This window comes from Gossypium hirsutum, chromosome A07 (genome assembly GCF_007990345.1).
Source record: "Gossypium hirsutum isolate 1008001.06 chromosome A07, Gossypium_hirsutum_v2.1, whole genome shotgun sequence".
Taxonomy (NCBI): domain Eukaryota; kingdom Viridiplantae; phylum Streptophyta; class Magnoliopsida; order Malvales; family Malvaceae; genus Gossypium; species Gossypium hirsutum.
This window is the reverse complement of record NC_053430.1, coordinates 23,796,026-23,813,540: the sequence shown is the minus strand read 5'-3', so window position 1 is coordinate 23,813,540 and position 17,515 is coordinate 23,796,026. Positions and strand designations below refer to the sequence as shown.

The window sequence follows — 17,515 nt, the reverse complement described above, 5'->3', positions numbered from 1 at the left end:
ATCGTATAATCACCATATGTTCATTTATTCATTTATTGAAGATATATTATAATACGAAATAATTTTTTTAAAATTTTTCTCGTACCTTGTGAATAAACCCTTACTTTTTGAAAATATTTTAATAAATAAATGGAGGAAAAAAATTAAAATAATACAAATGAAAAAAATGATTAGAACTAACCATACAATATGGTACAATACAAACCAAATTAATTAATTTATTTCGTAAATTGTAAATAAGTGTATATTTGGAATGTAAAATAAAGAATACAATTTGTTGTCAATAAAAGTGGAATAAGCACATTATAGGTGAAAACATTTATTACAAAAAAAATTAAATTTAACAAACTAAAAAATGAAGTACTTGAGAAAAATTACAAATAACATAATCATCGGCATCCCAAATGTGTGCCACAACCAGGTGGGCGTCGAATGCACCTAAGGTTCCATCAAACAAGTTGGGGTGGTGGCTCTTCATATTCTTTATCTTCATCTTCACCTTGACCTCGATGTTGATCTCTATCTTCATCTCCTTCCTCCATGGTTGAGTACGTTTGAGTCATAGGTGCCTATCGTACATCCCTCGTTTATATGAATAGGTGATTGCGAAGATGACCTACTTTAGTATAACAACAATTATGGGGGTGTTTGCGACACTACGGATAACTGTATGGTGTTGTATAACCCGATTGCGGATAAAAGGTGAGAATTATCGGTTATATCGAATACGTTGGCGTTGTTGGCAGTGTCAACGTGTAATATGGTGCAATGGGTGGTGGTTGTACGAAAAATACACCTAGAGAAGGTGTTGATGCAGTGAATAATGGTGCCTGTTGTGGTGCTTGTGTAAAAAAAAAGGGTTAACACTAAAAAAATATAAATCATATTGACCCGAAGGTTGCATGACCACCGGGTCCTCGTGTGGAGCTAGAACAAATGTTAATCCCTTCGCGGCATGTTCTTCTGACCTATAATTATTGGGCGATCATCTTGGCATCTTACGACAACGTTGCCAACTCCTTTTCGTATTCGACAGTAGACATGACTTATCGTTATGCCTAAATCAATTCATGTAATCCGAAGATGTCGCCAACTCTTGTGTAAGAAATAGTTCACGCATTGACAAGTAATTGTACCTATGAAGTCACTCTTATGCAAGTCGTCGAGATCCTGGGGTGGTGACAAAATAAGTTGTGTAAACTCAAACTATCATATCACTCAGTCGGATTTGTGCATCTCGACCGTTGCAAAAACGATCAATAGTAGTTTGACATGCCAGAGGTTGCAATTGGCCAAACATTCGGCCGGGATATATTCTTGAATTCTCGGATCGGCATATGACATCCATACAAATTGTAGTATGAATTTACAAATTTTAGAACGTGCCTATTGTATAACTTTAAATTTCATAAACTAACCTCCTATTCGAATTGTTGACCTAACACTAGCCGAATATCCTCGAGCTCTGCTGCTATACTTGTATGTCTTGCACAATTGTTCCACTTATTCAAATAATATGTTATTTCAATTTTACAATAATGAAATAAATATTAGGATAATGATATTATCAAATGAATTTTACCATATTATGAATGAGAATTCATAAAGGGGTCCACCCGGGGCCGTTAAAATGGTAGTCGATACCATGCCCACGATTGAAGAAAAAGCATGCAACCATTGATTTTAACTTTTTCTGGTTTCGTTGCTCGATAAATCTCCTAGTACAATGTCGCCAGCATTGCCAATCCCTAACTAAGTTGTCTCGCATGCTTCAAGTCGACTAATAGTAGTAGTCACTTTAAATGTACCAGATTTTGAAATTTATCTAGCATGAGCAGAACCCCGATCAACCTCAAGATGAATGCCCACACGAATTGTTCTTTTCCAACGTCACTCACGGAAGCCTTGATATGTTTGAAATTGTCCTCCAACTATCCCATCTCAATTCGGCTACCCCTAAACTTGTTCGGCACCTTCCTTAATAGTTGCTCCCATGTTGCACTCCAATCGGCACTAGCCATTGTCCCCGTAACAATTTCTCGAGTTATAAATATCGACCGATAGATCGAGTTATAAATAAAACTTCTCAAGTATAATTGTACACTCACCGCAAGGAAAATGAAATGTGTTTCTGATCTCTATCTTTCCACCAAAGCACTGATAAGTAGAGGATCCAATTTAGTCTCCTAAGCATGCGAGACACATATAAGAATACCACATCTCGCAAGTGTCCATGAATGAAAACCAATGCATTCACATTTAGATTGTGTATGTATGTCTCCAAAATATAATTTTTTATTTGAGTATATAAACATAAACTATTAACAATGTTAACAACATAATAATTAATTAATTATAATTTAATAATATTTTTTTACCATTTATATTTAAACGCTAAAGATTTGCTCATCATCCAAACAAATAAACTGATTTACTATTTTATAAATTATAAGGAATAAAATAAAATCAAAGAGAATAAAATTCAGAGAAATATTTAAAACAAAATTATTGAAAAATTAAAAATTTAGAGAATTTAGAGAATAAATTTGAATTAAAAATAATAAAATTTAGAGGAGTTTATATAAAAAATAATATTTGTTAGGATATAACCGTTGAAATTATAACCGTTGAAAAAAGTTATTAACCTAAAAACGTGCTCTGTAAAAATTATATTTTCATTTCTTTCCTAAAAACGATCTATCTAGATAAATATAAAAAAGAAAAACAACCTACTTAAATTTTTTTTTAAAAAAACACAGCATATATGTTTAATTTACCCCACTTAGGTATGTATTTTTTTACCACAGTAATCTTGATCACCAACGTTTTATCGCTAGACTCTGAATTATGGTGGAAGAGGAAGACGACGAAAGGGTAATAAATGAGCAGGAGGTTGGGACTTGGGACTCACTGCTCCCTCTGATTGTCAATGTCACGTCTCAAGTGAAAAAAGCTTAAGTATGTTCTGAGCATTTTGACTGCATTTTGGACTTTCTTCTGTTTCTTCTTGAAAATCCAAAAAAGAAAGTAGAGATACGAGAGCAGAGCTGACGAAAGAGAGGTCAGATTAGTGGCTTGAAATGAATATAGATCGATCAAATATTCAAAGGCTGCACCCCACCCAACCCAATTTACTTTGGATTCAACCAGTCCAACTTAATTTCTCTTTCTCGTTGCTTTGATAGGTAATAATTTATGCCATTAAATTGATATAACGATAAAAAAACAAATATAATTTCATATAAAAATAACACATTAAAAGTAAACTCATATTTTAAACATAAATCACAAGAAAATAAACATAAATAAGCATATCATATAAATATAACTTATTAACATGCTAAACTTTATAACACAATATTTTAAACCTAAAATAACAGTGCAATCAATAAATTTGAACAAAATACAAAATATATGAAACAATACGAGTTAAAACACATCATGGCATTGGCATACTTCAGAGGATAAAATATATCCTATTACTAACATATAAAGAGTTTTGTCCGTAAGCTTTTCCTCTTAATTATATCATTAGATCTTGTATGTGAATTCCTGGATAACGAAATTTAAAACATATATTACATACATATATAGAATGCATAAATAATTTTTAAATTCTGTTGGGAGTCCTAATGTTCTATGGATCCCAATGATATCATTAGCGTGCAACCGAAACCAATATAATTTTGAAGGATAAGAAACCAGCCATTAGTAACTATGGAGTTTTAAGAGTTGAGGACAAGCCAAATCAAAACATAAAAGTGACTGATCTATCTGAAGACAAGAAAGACTGATCTACGAGAAGACGAGAAAGAAAAGCTACCAAGAAACATTTTGCTTTGGATTTGTAAGAAAAAAAAAAGCCAGTTCCCAAGGGAAAGGTTAGACCCCTGACATTGAATACCTAAAAAACCCACATTTCCATTGGTTTTGTCGTATAGCAGCCCTAGATTGAGTGAGAACTAACCGAAAGCCTGAAAGTACTGAAGCGTCGCCATCTTTTCCACATCGTCCATACAAGTATCAGTATTTGACGAGACGTGAACAATCCTGCAAGCTTTTTCTTTGTGAGCCATGAAGATTGATTTTAAAACTCTAAACTTGCATGGAAGATGTGCAAACATAAGGATGGGAAACTAATACATTGGTTCATACGTTTCATTATAAGCACAAGGATGAGGTTGTTACTAACAACTCATCCTAAACAACCAGCTCGGTTAGCAACAATGAACTGATACAAGTATACTTAAAACTAATCTAACAAACTACTAAACTACATTAACACGTAGAACATGCATACAATGAGAGGTACAACCAACTTCAACTGCAAATAATACTGTATGCCAAGGAAAGAAAAATGTGAAAATGTCTCAAACATCGGAAACAGTTCCAATGAGCTTAAGCTCAAGGTGTAAAACCAAAGGATACCTAGTTAATGAATTTATGTTGGAATTCTCAAATGCCCTTGTTCATGTTCTACTTAATAAGGACGTGAGGACGGACCCCAAGGCATAACATCAGGAGGAATTTGACAATTGAGGGGAGTGGGACTTGCTACTCCATAAACAGGCATGGACAAGCCTGTAGAAGAGCAAGACTCGGTTGCACCACCAGCAACGCAACCATGAGTAGAAGGCTTGGATTCCTGATTGTGGTCCTTATTATCACCTTCACCCGGCAGCATGTGGAACTCAGGGTTTACAAATGTAGCGGCCGCCACAATCACCAGCGTTGCGGCCATTACTTTCCCTCCTACTTTCCCTCCGAAAACTTGCCCTTGTGCCCCTGCAAGAGTTACACCGAACGAACCAGAAGAAGACAAGGAAGGAGATGGTGACGTTGACGATGAAGATGATTGGCTTGTTTTGTTAGAAGATAAAGGACTAGAGGCAATGAATGAGCCAGACAAAGAGAGTAGAGAAAAGGGTCCGTGAAGAGATAGTGCTGGCGCGTGAGATACAGGATGGCAGAGCGTGACGTTTGAAACAGACCCAATAGCACTGATAATACTAACACCAACACTGTGTGTACGAGCAAAGCTGATAATGGCATCAATAATATCAGAACCAGCGGAGATCTCGAGAATCACTGGTTTCATAGTCGAGTTACTATCTCTGGTTATAACAATGGGTGGCTTGGGCTTGTTTTTAGACCCTGGAGGTCTCCCTCTAGGCTTCCTACCAGTGTTGTCGGACGACGACGGAGTTCGGTGGTGATAATCAAGGGTAACAATCTTGTTGGAAGGAGTTTTAGACTTGGAACCGCCACCGCCAGAGGCGGAGAGTCTAGGGACACTTCGAGGACTGTGCTCGGACGAGTCGTCGTCGGAGGAATGAGCTTGAGAAAGAGAGATTGCTACGCCATAGTCCGCCATTGTTGGAGGAGCAGGGGAGGATTAGAAGTCACCGAGAAAAAGAAAGAATGGTGAGAAATATCCAAAGAACTGCGTAACGCACTTTTAGGGATTTATTTTATTTATACATAGTGAAGTTGTGGGACCCATCAAAATCTCACGTATAATTATTGGGGACCACATCGACTCGGGTTATTTTGTCAAATTATATTAGTTGACGGCCGAATTTGATAAAAAAGAAAGTCATTTTTTTTGAATTAAGGTTTTGAATCGATTTTTAGATATTTAAGGAAATAAATTATTTTTGGAGAGAGAAATTAAAATGTGTTATACAGGATGTGCTTTTTAATTTTATTGACATATCAACTCTTTGGTCAGATGGTTAAATGTTAATGGTTTTCTCTTTGAGTTTCGAGTTCGAGATTTCTCTTCTATTCACATTTATATTTGGGGTGATTGAGACCAAGTTCGGGTCTCCGAGGATCAAAACAACACCAATTCATTTCCAAAATTTAAAGGGTATCTTATAAAAGTTCTAAACATCACACATGACTAATTAAACACATCCAAACAAATGGTTACTAACAAGATCACAACATTTCCAATTTCAAACATTAAGTTCACTAATTTAGTATGCAAGTAACACTTTCATGGCGTACACATTACATTAAGGTCATGCATTCCATCATATCTATATAACTACACCTTTGCACATCTTAATACATTATGCTAACTTAAACAAAACATACAAAAGGTTATAGAAACTTGGCTAAGTTGAGAAGTGAGTCTTGGATGTTGTTAAACTTCTCGTTCCTCTAGACTTAAAAATTACCTGCCCACAAAAACAAACAAATCCGCATATTGAGCGAAATAGCTTAGTGGTACTAATATGATTTAAAAGCAATATATATGCAAATCAAGTACATAAATTAGTTATCATTTATAAACATGCTCTTATGGTTATTATTTGGCTCATGGTGCATGTCATTAAAACTTCATATCATTCATCACTCAATTTAAGCTCTAAATGTCAACTTACCATTATGCCTTTAAGGTTATACATTTTGATAATTAGTATTTATACATGGAATCAAATCATAATATCAATGTTTTCTCAATAACTTTTATAAACATACGGCATTCTCATATCACCATCCATGTCTTATTTTCTTCAATCGAGTATTTCAACTCGTTTTCATAGTATTATCAGTCTTTAGGGCTCGTATTACAATTTTATATGATCTTTTACATACTATCATTCAATAATTTAACATTTGTATGTACTTACCCAAGTCAACGTGAATTATTCACTATCCAATATTAACATATCCAATCACACATGACATAGTTTACAACCCCTATTAATCGGGAACCGACTCAAGACAGATAACAGATTTATTATAAATACCTTGTAAATTGTTGGAATGGTTGAAAGTCATATGAGAGCACTGTTAGCAAGGATGAACTTTAGTTAACATTTTTTATTATAACCCATGGATGTTATTCCTCTTCTACATAGGGTTCATTGTATTTTTATTTCAAAAGAAGTGATGATTGGTTCATTGTAAATTGTTTGGAAGGTTGGACCTTCTAATTTTAACATTGTTTGCTATGATTCGTATACTAGTTCATAAGTTGTATGCCTTATTGATCCACTTAATGATTGTTGAAAAAATTGGTTTAGAAAATGGTTATTTTAGGTACAATAGAAGTTTAATTTTTTCTAAAATCGAGCTTGTTGTATTATTTATAGTAATAAACGTAAGCTAAGTTATACATGTGCTTTGTTCGAGACAGATTAAAGTCAATCTTACTTTTAACCGAATGACCTTCTCCACTATCCTTGAACCACGAATTGCCTCGAGTTTGAGCTTGAAAAAAAGTACAACTCCAACTTAAACGATAAAAGAGAAAAAGAGAGAGGGGTGGCGGCATGTCCTATATTTTACTAGGGTTTGTCCCCCCTATGTATCCCACAAGGCCTAATTGGGCCTTTCATGTATTGGGTCTAATTATATGTATTCCATAAACTTTTACCCAACACTTATAATTTATCTAACCCAATATTTATTTTCTATTACCCAAAATATTATTTATTTAATTAAATAATTTAGTTTAATTAAAAAACTAAATTAATTTCTTAATTAAATAATTTTCTCAACCTAATATCAATTCCATTAAAGTTATAACAACTTTACCACAATAGAATTTATGATAAAATATATTTAATTTCCTTATTCAATCAAATCCATAACAACTAATTGATTTAATTCCATCATCAAACTTCAATTATTAAATAATAATTCGAAGAACCTTAAATTAATTCTTAAGTTATCTTTTGTAGTTAGTTAGAAATTAGCGATACATGCTACCTCTTTCTCTTACTTCATCATTTTCATTCATTTCAAATTATTGGTTCTTACATGCAATTCATTTTTTTTTATCTCGAGCTAGCAGAGAGATCAATTAGACATATATAATTAGGGATCAAATAATTTGTAATTAAGTTTAAGCTTTCAACCTATTAATTACAACATTTTTTAGTCACAAATTCATTGCACTGTATAGTGACTGAGATCTACGTTATTATATATCATTATGAAAGCTGTAACACCCCAAACCTGGCCTGGACGTTATGACTGAATCTGGCGATGTCACATTAAAGTGTTTTTTTTTGTAAGTGTGATGTTTGATAAAAACTCATTCTCTATTTGACCCCCTTGTGTGATCTTAAAGACGTTCGTTTAATTCAAAATGTGAGTTGTTTGTCAAAAAGTAAATCATATTAAAACATCATTAGTACATTTGTATTTTAAAACATTATTTCTTGCGGAAGCTCTTAAAACATGTTGCATATTCATGGTGTTTTTGAAAAATAGTTATCTTTTTGAAAACCCTCGTCTTTCCATAATGCTAGAAATTATAAATCAAAACAAATAAAAACCCAAATTAAAGTAAAAATCCATAAAGGCCTTATTACAATAAAAATACACAAAATAAAATTACTTATACTTTAAAAATCAAATGTGAAAGTATGTATGGTTGTGTGGCCACCTTTGAGTCCCTTGCAGCAAGCGATCTGCCTAAGATTGGGGATTACCTGCACAGATAAATAGATGGGTGAGTTTATGAAAACTCAGTGTGTAACCCCATATCAAATAACCAAATAATGAGCATAAGCCCATTTCAGTAATGGTTCAGTTTCAGTTAGGGCCTTAGCCCATTACAATATCAGTATCAGTTTGGGCTGGAGCCCATTTTAGTAACGGTATATATATGCAATCAAGAAATCCTACCCAACCAGCCTCTACACTCCATCTCCATCCAGCCCCACATCCATGTGGGGATATAATCAACCCACCCATCCTTACACTCCAAGTAGTACCGATTGCGGCACTAAATAGTATTTGCAGCAGAGCTAACAGTACAATACACTTCCTCCAATCATAATAAACCTCATCCCCATGCAACATATCATTTATCAAATCATGTCATGTCATACTATCATACATGTATTCAATATGTTTAAAATGGCATGCTCAAATATAATCATACATCTCATAAGGGCATAACAGTTATTTTATCAACAAGGGCATAATAGTCATTTTATCAACTAGGGGGTCTAGGTACACTTATCGACCAAACAGTAAGTCCACAGTCGTCTCGGATGACCCGTGCAACCTTAACAGTCAAACAGTAAAAATAGGCCCACGACCTATATTATGGGCCCATGTGGGCCCACATAGCCCAAAAATGGCCTTGGCCGTGTGGGTTACACAGTGATACGTGATATTTGTGACAGGTTTTAAAGATTTATGAAATAATCGTTCTTGAGACTAACTTATTATCATGATTAATGCAAGTGTACCTATCGAACAGTAGTATAGTTCAGCAAGACCGGATTGTCAAACCCAAATGAACTACGAGTACTAGTATTTATTTCCTTTTTATTATCTAGCCTAAAAATTAAGAAGTTTGGTTATCTAAACTAATTACTAACTAAGAATGCATAGAAAGAAAATTTGGGAAAATACTTTTGGGAAAATTTGATTGATTAAGACAATACCTAAGGAAAAATCCACCTAAACTTCACTTGTTATTTAACTCTAAATCAAACGATTTATTCATTTGACTTGATCCGTAGAAATCCATAAGTTATATTATTATCTCTCTTGAGACTAATAATGTCTAACCCTAGGTTGAATAATTGAAATCTCTTTCAAATTAACACCCTAGAATTGTATTAACTCGATCTATGGATTCTCTTATTAGGTTTCACCCTAATTTGGCAAAATCTTATCACCATATCTCTAGGCGTGCAATCAACTCTGCTTAATTATGACATATTTACTCTTAGACAAGGTCTATTTCTTCTCTGAATAAGAGCTTAACTTGAATCAATATCCTGGAATATCAAAACAAGAATTAAGAAGACATAATTAAGAACAAGTCAAATATTTATCATACAATTCAGATAATAATAACAAGATCTATCTTAGGTTTCATTCCTCTTAGGTATTTAGGGGGTTTAGTTCATACTTATGAAAGAAAACATCTCAAAAGCATAAAGATAACAAAACATAAAAAAACCCAAAACTCCTGAAGGAACTTGAAGGGAGATCTTCAGTCTTAATGATGAATCTGGCTTCTGAGATGGATCAATAGGCTTTCCTTGAGTAATTCCTTGATTCCTACTCTACATCCCACTCTTAAGTGCCTCCTCAGGTGTTTAAATAGGCTTTTGGATACCTCAGAGCCCTAAAAATTAGTCTTTTCCGAATAAGACTATACTTGGGCTCGGCAGGGACACGCTCGTGTGCGATTACTTCAGCCCGTGGTCAAGGCTGTTGAACAGGCATGGGCGTGTAGTATACCTGTGTAAGTCGTGCTTCAATCCTGCCAAATGGACATAGCTGTGTGACACATTCGTGTGAGAAAGTCCAGGCCGCGTTGATTTCCCACGGGGGTTCATTTTCTCTGTTTTCGGCCCGTTTCTTGCTCTTTTTACTTTTCTATGCTCTCCTAAGTATAAAACATGAAATTAAAGGATTAGGAGCATTGAATTCACCAAATCTAAGGAGAAACCATTCATAAATGGGCTAAGCATGGGATAAAAATATGTATAAATTAAGGTTTATCAAATACCCCCACACTTAAGCATTTGCTTGTCCTCAAGCAAAAATCCTTAACTCATAATTAAAATAAATTATTCTCAATTTATAATCCCTATCAATAATATCTCAAAATAACCTATAAGTACTCAAACATTGAAAATTCAAATAAAAGTACATCAAAGTTTCAAACATTCCAAGTTGAGCATTTTATCTCGAAAACATAGGTGTCTCCCCTCATCTAAGTGATTACCTTTGATCAAATTATCACAGAGTTTAACATCCTCACTAAAAATTCACTCAAATCACTCAAGGTGTTTAAGGACATCAATAAAAGCACTCATTAGTCAATATGAAAAGTTATTACCATAGGCTTGTTTGAAAATCAAATCTCCTCCACTATAAATTGAGCTGATACATCAATCAAAAAGGTCTTTTAGAGGGTTGTAACGTGGCTTTGGTTAGAGGGTGTGGTCACAAGCTGAAAGAAGATGTTAGAATCGAGATTGAATTGAAAAATTACCTAGCTAGAAAAATAACTAGTCATCAGTCGAATACAAGTGAGCTTCTTCTCAGAATATAGAATTAACACTCAAGCTCAAAAATGACGAATTACTACTAATATGTATGTAAGTATTTTTTTTAAGAACAAGTCAAATATTTAGAAGCACAAAACATAACTAAGCAATTTGTTCAAATCAAATCTCGACAAAAATAGGGATCAAATTAGGGGATTTCAACAATAATGGGTTATGGGTTAATATTAAGGGTAAATCAATAATTAATGGCTTGTTAGGCTCAAAAGGTCACTAAGGGTTAATTATGGAGGTAGGCTTTTGTGGAGTGAGTGGGTTAAACCTAAGTGCCTTTATCATCTTGACATATCAAATCAAATGGTGTGGTCTTGATATGCATAATCAAGCAAGTTCTAGAATAACAAATCAAAACTGATGAACTCATAATGAAAGTGAGCATGAAAGGAATAAAATATGCTTTAAAAGCTCAAGATCTCACACAAATTATGGCTTTTTGATGTTCAAACTTGTGAATTAGATTCAAGATAATACCTAAACTTAGGGAAACAACCTAAAAGTTTTTAATTCATCAAAAATAAATTTATCATGCTTGATTCCCTAATGTCTTAAAGTTTAAACAATCAATGCATAAATACCTATGCTTTAATTCAAGACATATCAATAAAAATCATAAATTAATCAAAATTTATTCTAATAGTGATATCAGTGATTCACGTAAGAATAAGACAAAATTCAGGGATTTCTAATGATGATATAAAAGACCCTCCCACACTTAAGATGTACATTGCCCTCAATGTACAAAGAAAGATATATTGACAAAGATAGATTTATAATCATAAGATAGGGAGAGAAGTGAAACTTCCTAAATGATGAATGAACTCCTTGAATTGAGTTATGGAGAATAAATAGCCAAAGCAATTATGAGGGTGGAGGAGGATACTCCGGTGGTGGTAGAGGTTGGGTTCCACAAATGCTGCGCCAAAAGAATATTATATCTCTTCTTGGCTATGGTCGTGGTCGAACAGGACATGGCAGTCGTGGAGAACCTTTCCCAGTGGAGTTTCAAGTTCCTAAGTAATAGTAAGCTTTGGAGCTCTTTATAACTGTGATAGAATCAGGAACTTTTTTAGGAAATATATAAAGAAGAATAATTACTCGTAATGAAATAGTCGAAATTAAAAATTGTAAAATAATGATTATAAAACCTAATAAAAATAAGCTTAAAGAAAAATAAAAAGTAGTCCTAAAATAGAATAAAAGTAACAATATAAAATAATAAATAAAAGTTTTTAAACATATTCATCGCTAGATGGTTCACGAGGTGGGGGTGGCGATGAGATGTGAAAGTGCTGACAAATCTGCTGTAGAGTAGCATCAATGTTATCGAAGCGCTGAAAACACTGCTGTTCGAATCGAGTAAGACACTCAGAGATGTCAACGTATGAAGCTGCCGCATAAACTGGACAAGAGGGGGGTGGTGGCTGAAACGGTGGGTCCTCATGACGTGGAGGGACATCATTAGCAATGTCCTTTGGATCCTCCTTCTTGGTGGACTGGACGAGGCGGTACTGAGGAGGCTAGGTGCCACGTCGTTTCTCGATCATCCTCATACTTATCATGCTCGAGATGCCTTGTGGGGACATCTAGCCGATGAGAGTAAGGGAGGATGATTGGCTGCTGTGTTAGGGCTCGATAGAGATGACCCCTTTCCTGGCCGCTTCGTTTGGTGGCGAATGGCGAGGGCAATAAAGTAGGCGAGGTCGATGACGTGCATATTCACCATACTCCATATGAAATAGGTGTCGTGGGTGGTGATGACGCTGGTGCTCTCTCGTCTCCCTGTCAGAGTGCGAGCCAAGATGGCGTGTAGATACCTCAAGAATGGAGAGATAGTCGATGCCTTAGAGCGGCTAGGATCGTAGGTGGCCGAGGCAGGGGCGAGACCCTTTCAGCATTTTAAGGGGGAGTAGTGGATGTGGCAGTGGAGGGTGTTGAGTTCATTATCGTTCATGAATTCCTTCATGTATAGCCCTAGTGCAATCCCAAACTTGGGTACGCTCAACTAGCATACTAGACCACCAAGGCAAAATTGGACTATTCCAGGATCGTTGAAGTTTGTCATGACGGTCTGAAGATGGAACGTCAAGCAGAGTTACAATGTGAACTCGAGATACGTCGACTCAATGATCTCAAAGAAGAGCCCCCACGGGTCAGTCATTAGGAGGGCTCGGACCACATCAGCCAATTGAATCTGTTCGAGTGCGGCCTAGTCAATGCAGTGACCCACAGCTAGGGGTCGGGCCCGTAATATCTGAAATAATTCCTCCTGGGGTCCCAAGGAAACCTAGAGGAACGGGTTCCTAATCTCCGTGGTAGGACCCGAGGATGACGCTGCTCCTTTCCTCTTCTTCGAGGCAGGAACAACGGTCTTCTTACCACGTGAGGACGACATTGTACCTGCATTGAAAAATCAAAGTTCAACCAATATGCCCCAAGAATAGTATGGAAAATCAAGACTAAATATGAATATTTCATAAGATTTACGTACGAGATTATACAAACTAAAACAACTAAATATATCAAGTTATAGGATTATGGGAATAATGAATGAATGCATGTGGGTAAGCATAAATTTCATGGAAACAATGAAAAATGAAAGAGTATAGCATAATGTAGTAACTAAAACGACAAAATTTTTATTAAACAAGCATGAGTATTTTAATATTCTAACTATGAATATTCATTCAAAATAGCTCAATAGAGTAGAGAAATCATGAAATAAGCAACATATTTAAAGAAAATAGAGAGAAAAGAGTAAACAAATGCAAAAGGAAGGAGCTTGGGGCGTCTGAATCGGTGTTGTAGGCGGCGCACGGGCGTGGGGGGTAAGGTGTGTGAAGTTGCAGCGGCTAGGGTTAGGGATTTTTGGGGAGGGTGATGATGAATAGTGAGGGGTTTATATAGATTTTGGGGCACATAGCCCTGGGACACGCCCGTGTGGCCTAATTTTTGCCTGTGTGATTCGTAAATTTTGAATTTGGGCGCGTCTGACATTCAGCCCACGCCCGTGTTCTTTGGGCGTGTGGGTGCACACGGTCGTGTCGTACAGTCGTGTCTTGCTTCGCTCGCTTCTTCCATGCCCATGTACATAGGTCCACGCCCGTGTTCGTTTTGACAGTGTTGACCACGGGTGGATGGCATGGGCGTGTCGCACGCCCATGTTACATTCTCAGTTTCAACCACGGTTTCGAGGCACGGGCATGCCTCACGCCTGTGTTGTTTTGGCAGTTTCACCTACGGCCATTTCGCACGGTCGTGGCAACTTATCGCATCCCATGTTGGGGAAAAAATCTTGCCCTATTTTCACACGGCCTAATGCACGCCCGTGTGCCTGGCGTGTGGTCTTTAGAAAGTCTGTGTTTCATGATTCGGTTAGTATGTTAGATGTTAAAAACTAAAATTTTAAAGAAATTAACACTTTTAGTGCTCGGGTTGCCTCCCGAGAAGTGCATATTTATAGTCTAAGCTCGACTTACCTCTCTTCTGCATGGTCAGTGTGGTGCGAGGAGTTTACACTCCTCATCCCTGCTATCAACTTTATCAACATAAAGTTTAAGACGAGTATTGTTTACCTTAAATATGCTAAATTTGGGATGAATTACCTCGACTTACCATATGGGAAAATACTGAGTACCGTAAGAAGAATTTCTTCATTAGGTTCAAGAGTGGCAATGCAAAGATCTGCTTCATCTAGTAGTACTTTGTCTCCAACCTTAAGTTGATTTGGTGAGGTATTGAGCTTGTCCTGGCTCAGTTTCGGTTTATCGGGTGTTCTCAGTTTCTATATCTGCCATTCATCTAGCTCTTCGATTTGTAGCCTTCGTTCTTCATAGATAGGTCCTTTGTTGTTGTTTGAACATTGCTCATATGTGTTCTTCGAAACTCTTTCCTGCATAGAGGATGTCACCACATGATCAGTACTAGTAGAATGATTTATACAACCACCTTCAATTTTTGATATGTTACTCGAATTACGAGCTTGAAGGGTGATTGTTTCGTCTCCCATACGAAGTGTGAGTTCACTTGTACCAACATTAATAATGGTTCTAGCAGTTGCTAAAAAGGGTCGTCCTAAAATTAAAGGTTTGTTACTATCCTCTTCCATGTCTAGAACAACAAAGTCTACTAGGTATATAAATTTATCGATCTTAACAAGAACATATTCAACGATACCCCTAGGAAATCTAATGGTTTTATCAGCCAATTGAATGGTCATCCTAGTTTGTTTGGGTTTCCCAAGACCTAGCTGTTTAAACATTTTCTAAGGCATAACATTAATGCTTGCCCCTAAGTCAGCCAATGCATTATGAACATCTAAACTACCAATTAAACAAGGAATCATAAAACTCCCTGGATCCTTCAATTTGCTGGGTAGCTTATTCTGTAATATGGCTGAGCAAACTGCATTCAACTCCACATGCGACGCCTCATCCAACTTTCGTTTATTTGTTAAAATCTCTTTCAAAAACTTGACTGCATTTGGCATCTGTGAAAGGGCTTCAATAAACTATAAGTTAATATGTATTTTCTTTAAAAGTTTAAAGAATTTACTAAATTGTTAGTCTGATCGGTCTTTCCTTGTCGCATTGGGGTATGGCACACGAGGTTTATATTCTGTACTCACCTGCTTTGGGTCCTTTTGGCCTACCTCATTCTTACCTTTGTTTACCACCGTTTCTAGCCTTGGTTTTACAACTAACCCTTCCTCATCTTGGATGACAATCGCGTTGAGTTGCTTCCTTGGGTTAGATTTAGTGTTGCTTGGCAGGCTACCTTGTGGTCTTTTGGAAATCAACTTGGCGAGCTGTCCAATCTGAGTTTCGAGCCCCTAGATTAATGCTTGTTGATTTTTGAGTGTCGTCTCGGTATTCTGAAAACAAGTTTCTGACACCGAGATGAATTTGGTTAGCATCTCCTCAAGGTTTGACTTTTTCTCCTGCTGGTACGGTGGCTGCCGAAAGCCTGGAAGGGGTGGTGGTCTCTGATTTCCTCGGCCTCCCCATGAAAAATTTGGGTGGTTCCTCCAACCTGCATTGTAAGTATTGCTATAAGGATTGTTTTGAGATCGAGGATTGTTACCTATGTAATTTAACTGCTCGTTCTCCATGTTGTGGCCATAAGGTGGGTATTCTGAACTGCTTGATCCACCTCCACTTGCTTCGCACTGTATTAATGGGTGAACTTGTGAAGAACTAAGAAAACCATAAATTTTCTTATTCGGGAGTTCTACCTAATTAGAGAGCATGGTGACCGAATCGACGTTATAAACGCCGGCTGTTTTCATTGGCTTTGTCCTCATGACTTGCCACTGATAGTTATTCAATGACATCTCCTCTATAAATTCATAGTCCTCTTCAGGTGTCTTATTATTGATGGTCCCGCCAGCAGCTGTGTCAACCATCTGCCGAGTCGAAGGGTTCAGGCCATTATGAAACGTTTGGACCCGTAGCCAAAGTGGTAACCCATGGTGAGGGCATCTTCGCAAAAGGTCCTTGTATCTCTCCCATGCATCGTAGAGTGTTTCTAAATCCATCTGCATAAAAGAAGAGATATCATTACGTAATTTAGTAGTTTTAGCCGGCGAAAAATATTTTAATAAAAACTTTTCAGTCATTTGTTCCCAAGTAATGATTGACCCCCGTGGTAACGAATTCAACCACTGTTTAACTTTGTTTCTCAATGGAAAAGGGAATAACCGAAGGTGAATGGCGTCATCAAAAATGCCATTAATTTTAAATGTATCACATAGTTCCAAAAAGTTTGCCAAGTGAGCATTGGGATCTTTAACCTGCAAACCATCAAACTGAATAAATTGCTGTATCATTTGAATTGTGTTAGGTTTCAGTTCAAAAGTATTTACAGCTATAGCAGGTCTAACTATGCTCAATTCAGTTCCTGTTAAGGAAGGTTTAGCATAATCATACATAGTGCGCGGAGCAGGATTCTGATTAATAGCAATTGCAGAAGGTAGCGGATTTTCTTAGTTTTCAGCCATCTCCTCGGTTGTGGTTGAAGTATCGTCCTCTTGCTCTTCTGTTTATCGTAAGCTTTACCTTATTTCTCTTCAGTTTCTGTAAACTGTACGATCGAGCTCACTGTTAAACAGTAATGGTCCTGATGAGTTTCTTCTGGTCATAAACTAGAAAAACCTGTTAGAAGAAAATAAATGAACAATTAGAAAAGAAAATAAAAATTGAAATTGAAATAAAAGTAAAATGGCTAAAGTAATAAAAATCGAGTGTTTCTAAGATCCTAGTTCCCCGACAACGGCGCTAAAAACTTGATACGTGATATTCGTGACAGGTTTTAAAGATTTATGAAAGAATCGTTCTTGAGACTAACTTATTATCATGATTAAGACAAGTGTACCTACCGAACAGTAGTATAGTTTAGCAAGACTGAATTGTCGAACCCAAAGGAACTACGAGTACTAGTATTTACTTCCTTTTTATTAT

At 36.3% G+C, this 17,515-nt stretch overlaps 1 protein-coding gene and 1 non-coding gene across 2 annotated transcripts; one reads left to right on the top strand and one right to left on the bottom strand.

Annotated features, from left to right (window-relative positions):
* Positions 1 to 3,519: 3,519 nt before the first annotated feature.
* On the bottom strand, positions 3,520 to 5,437 carry LOC107955886 (AT-hook motif nuclear-localized protein 17). The gene is made up of 2 exons (XM_016891671.2): positions 4,429 to 5,437; positions 3,520 to 4,050 (listed from the first exon to the last, which is right to left on the bottom strand). Exon 1 carries the CDS (start codon positions 5,372 to 5,374, stop codon positions 4,481 to 4,483), a length of 894 nt encoding a protein of 297 aa, XP_016747160.1. The 5' UTR covers positions 5,375 to 5,437; the 3' UTR covers positions 3,520 to 4,050; positions 4,429 to 4,480.
* Positions 5,438 to 16,519: 11,082 nt separating this feature from the next.
* LOC121204182 (small nucleolar RNA R71) lies at positions 16,520 to 16,626 on the top strand. The gene has a single exon (XR_005899111.1). It is a non-coding gene; the product is annotated as a small nucleolar RNA R71 (small nucleolar RNA).
* The last annotated feature ends 889 nt before the right edge of the window (positions 16,627 to 17,515 follow it).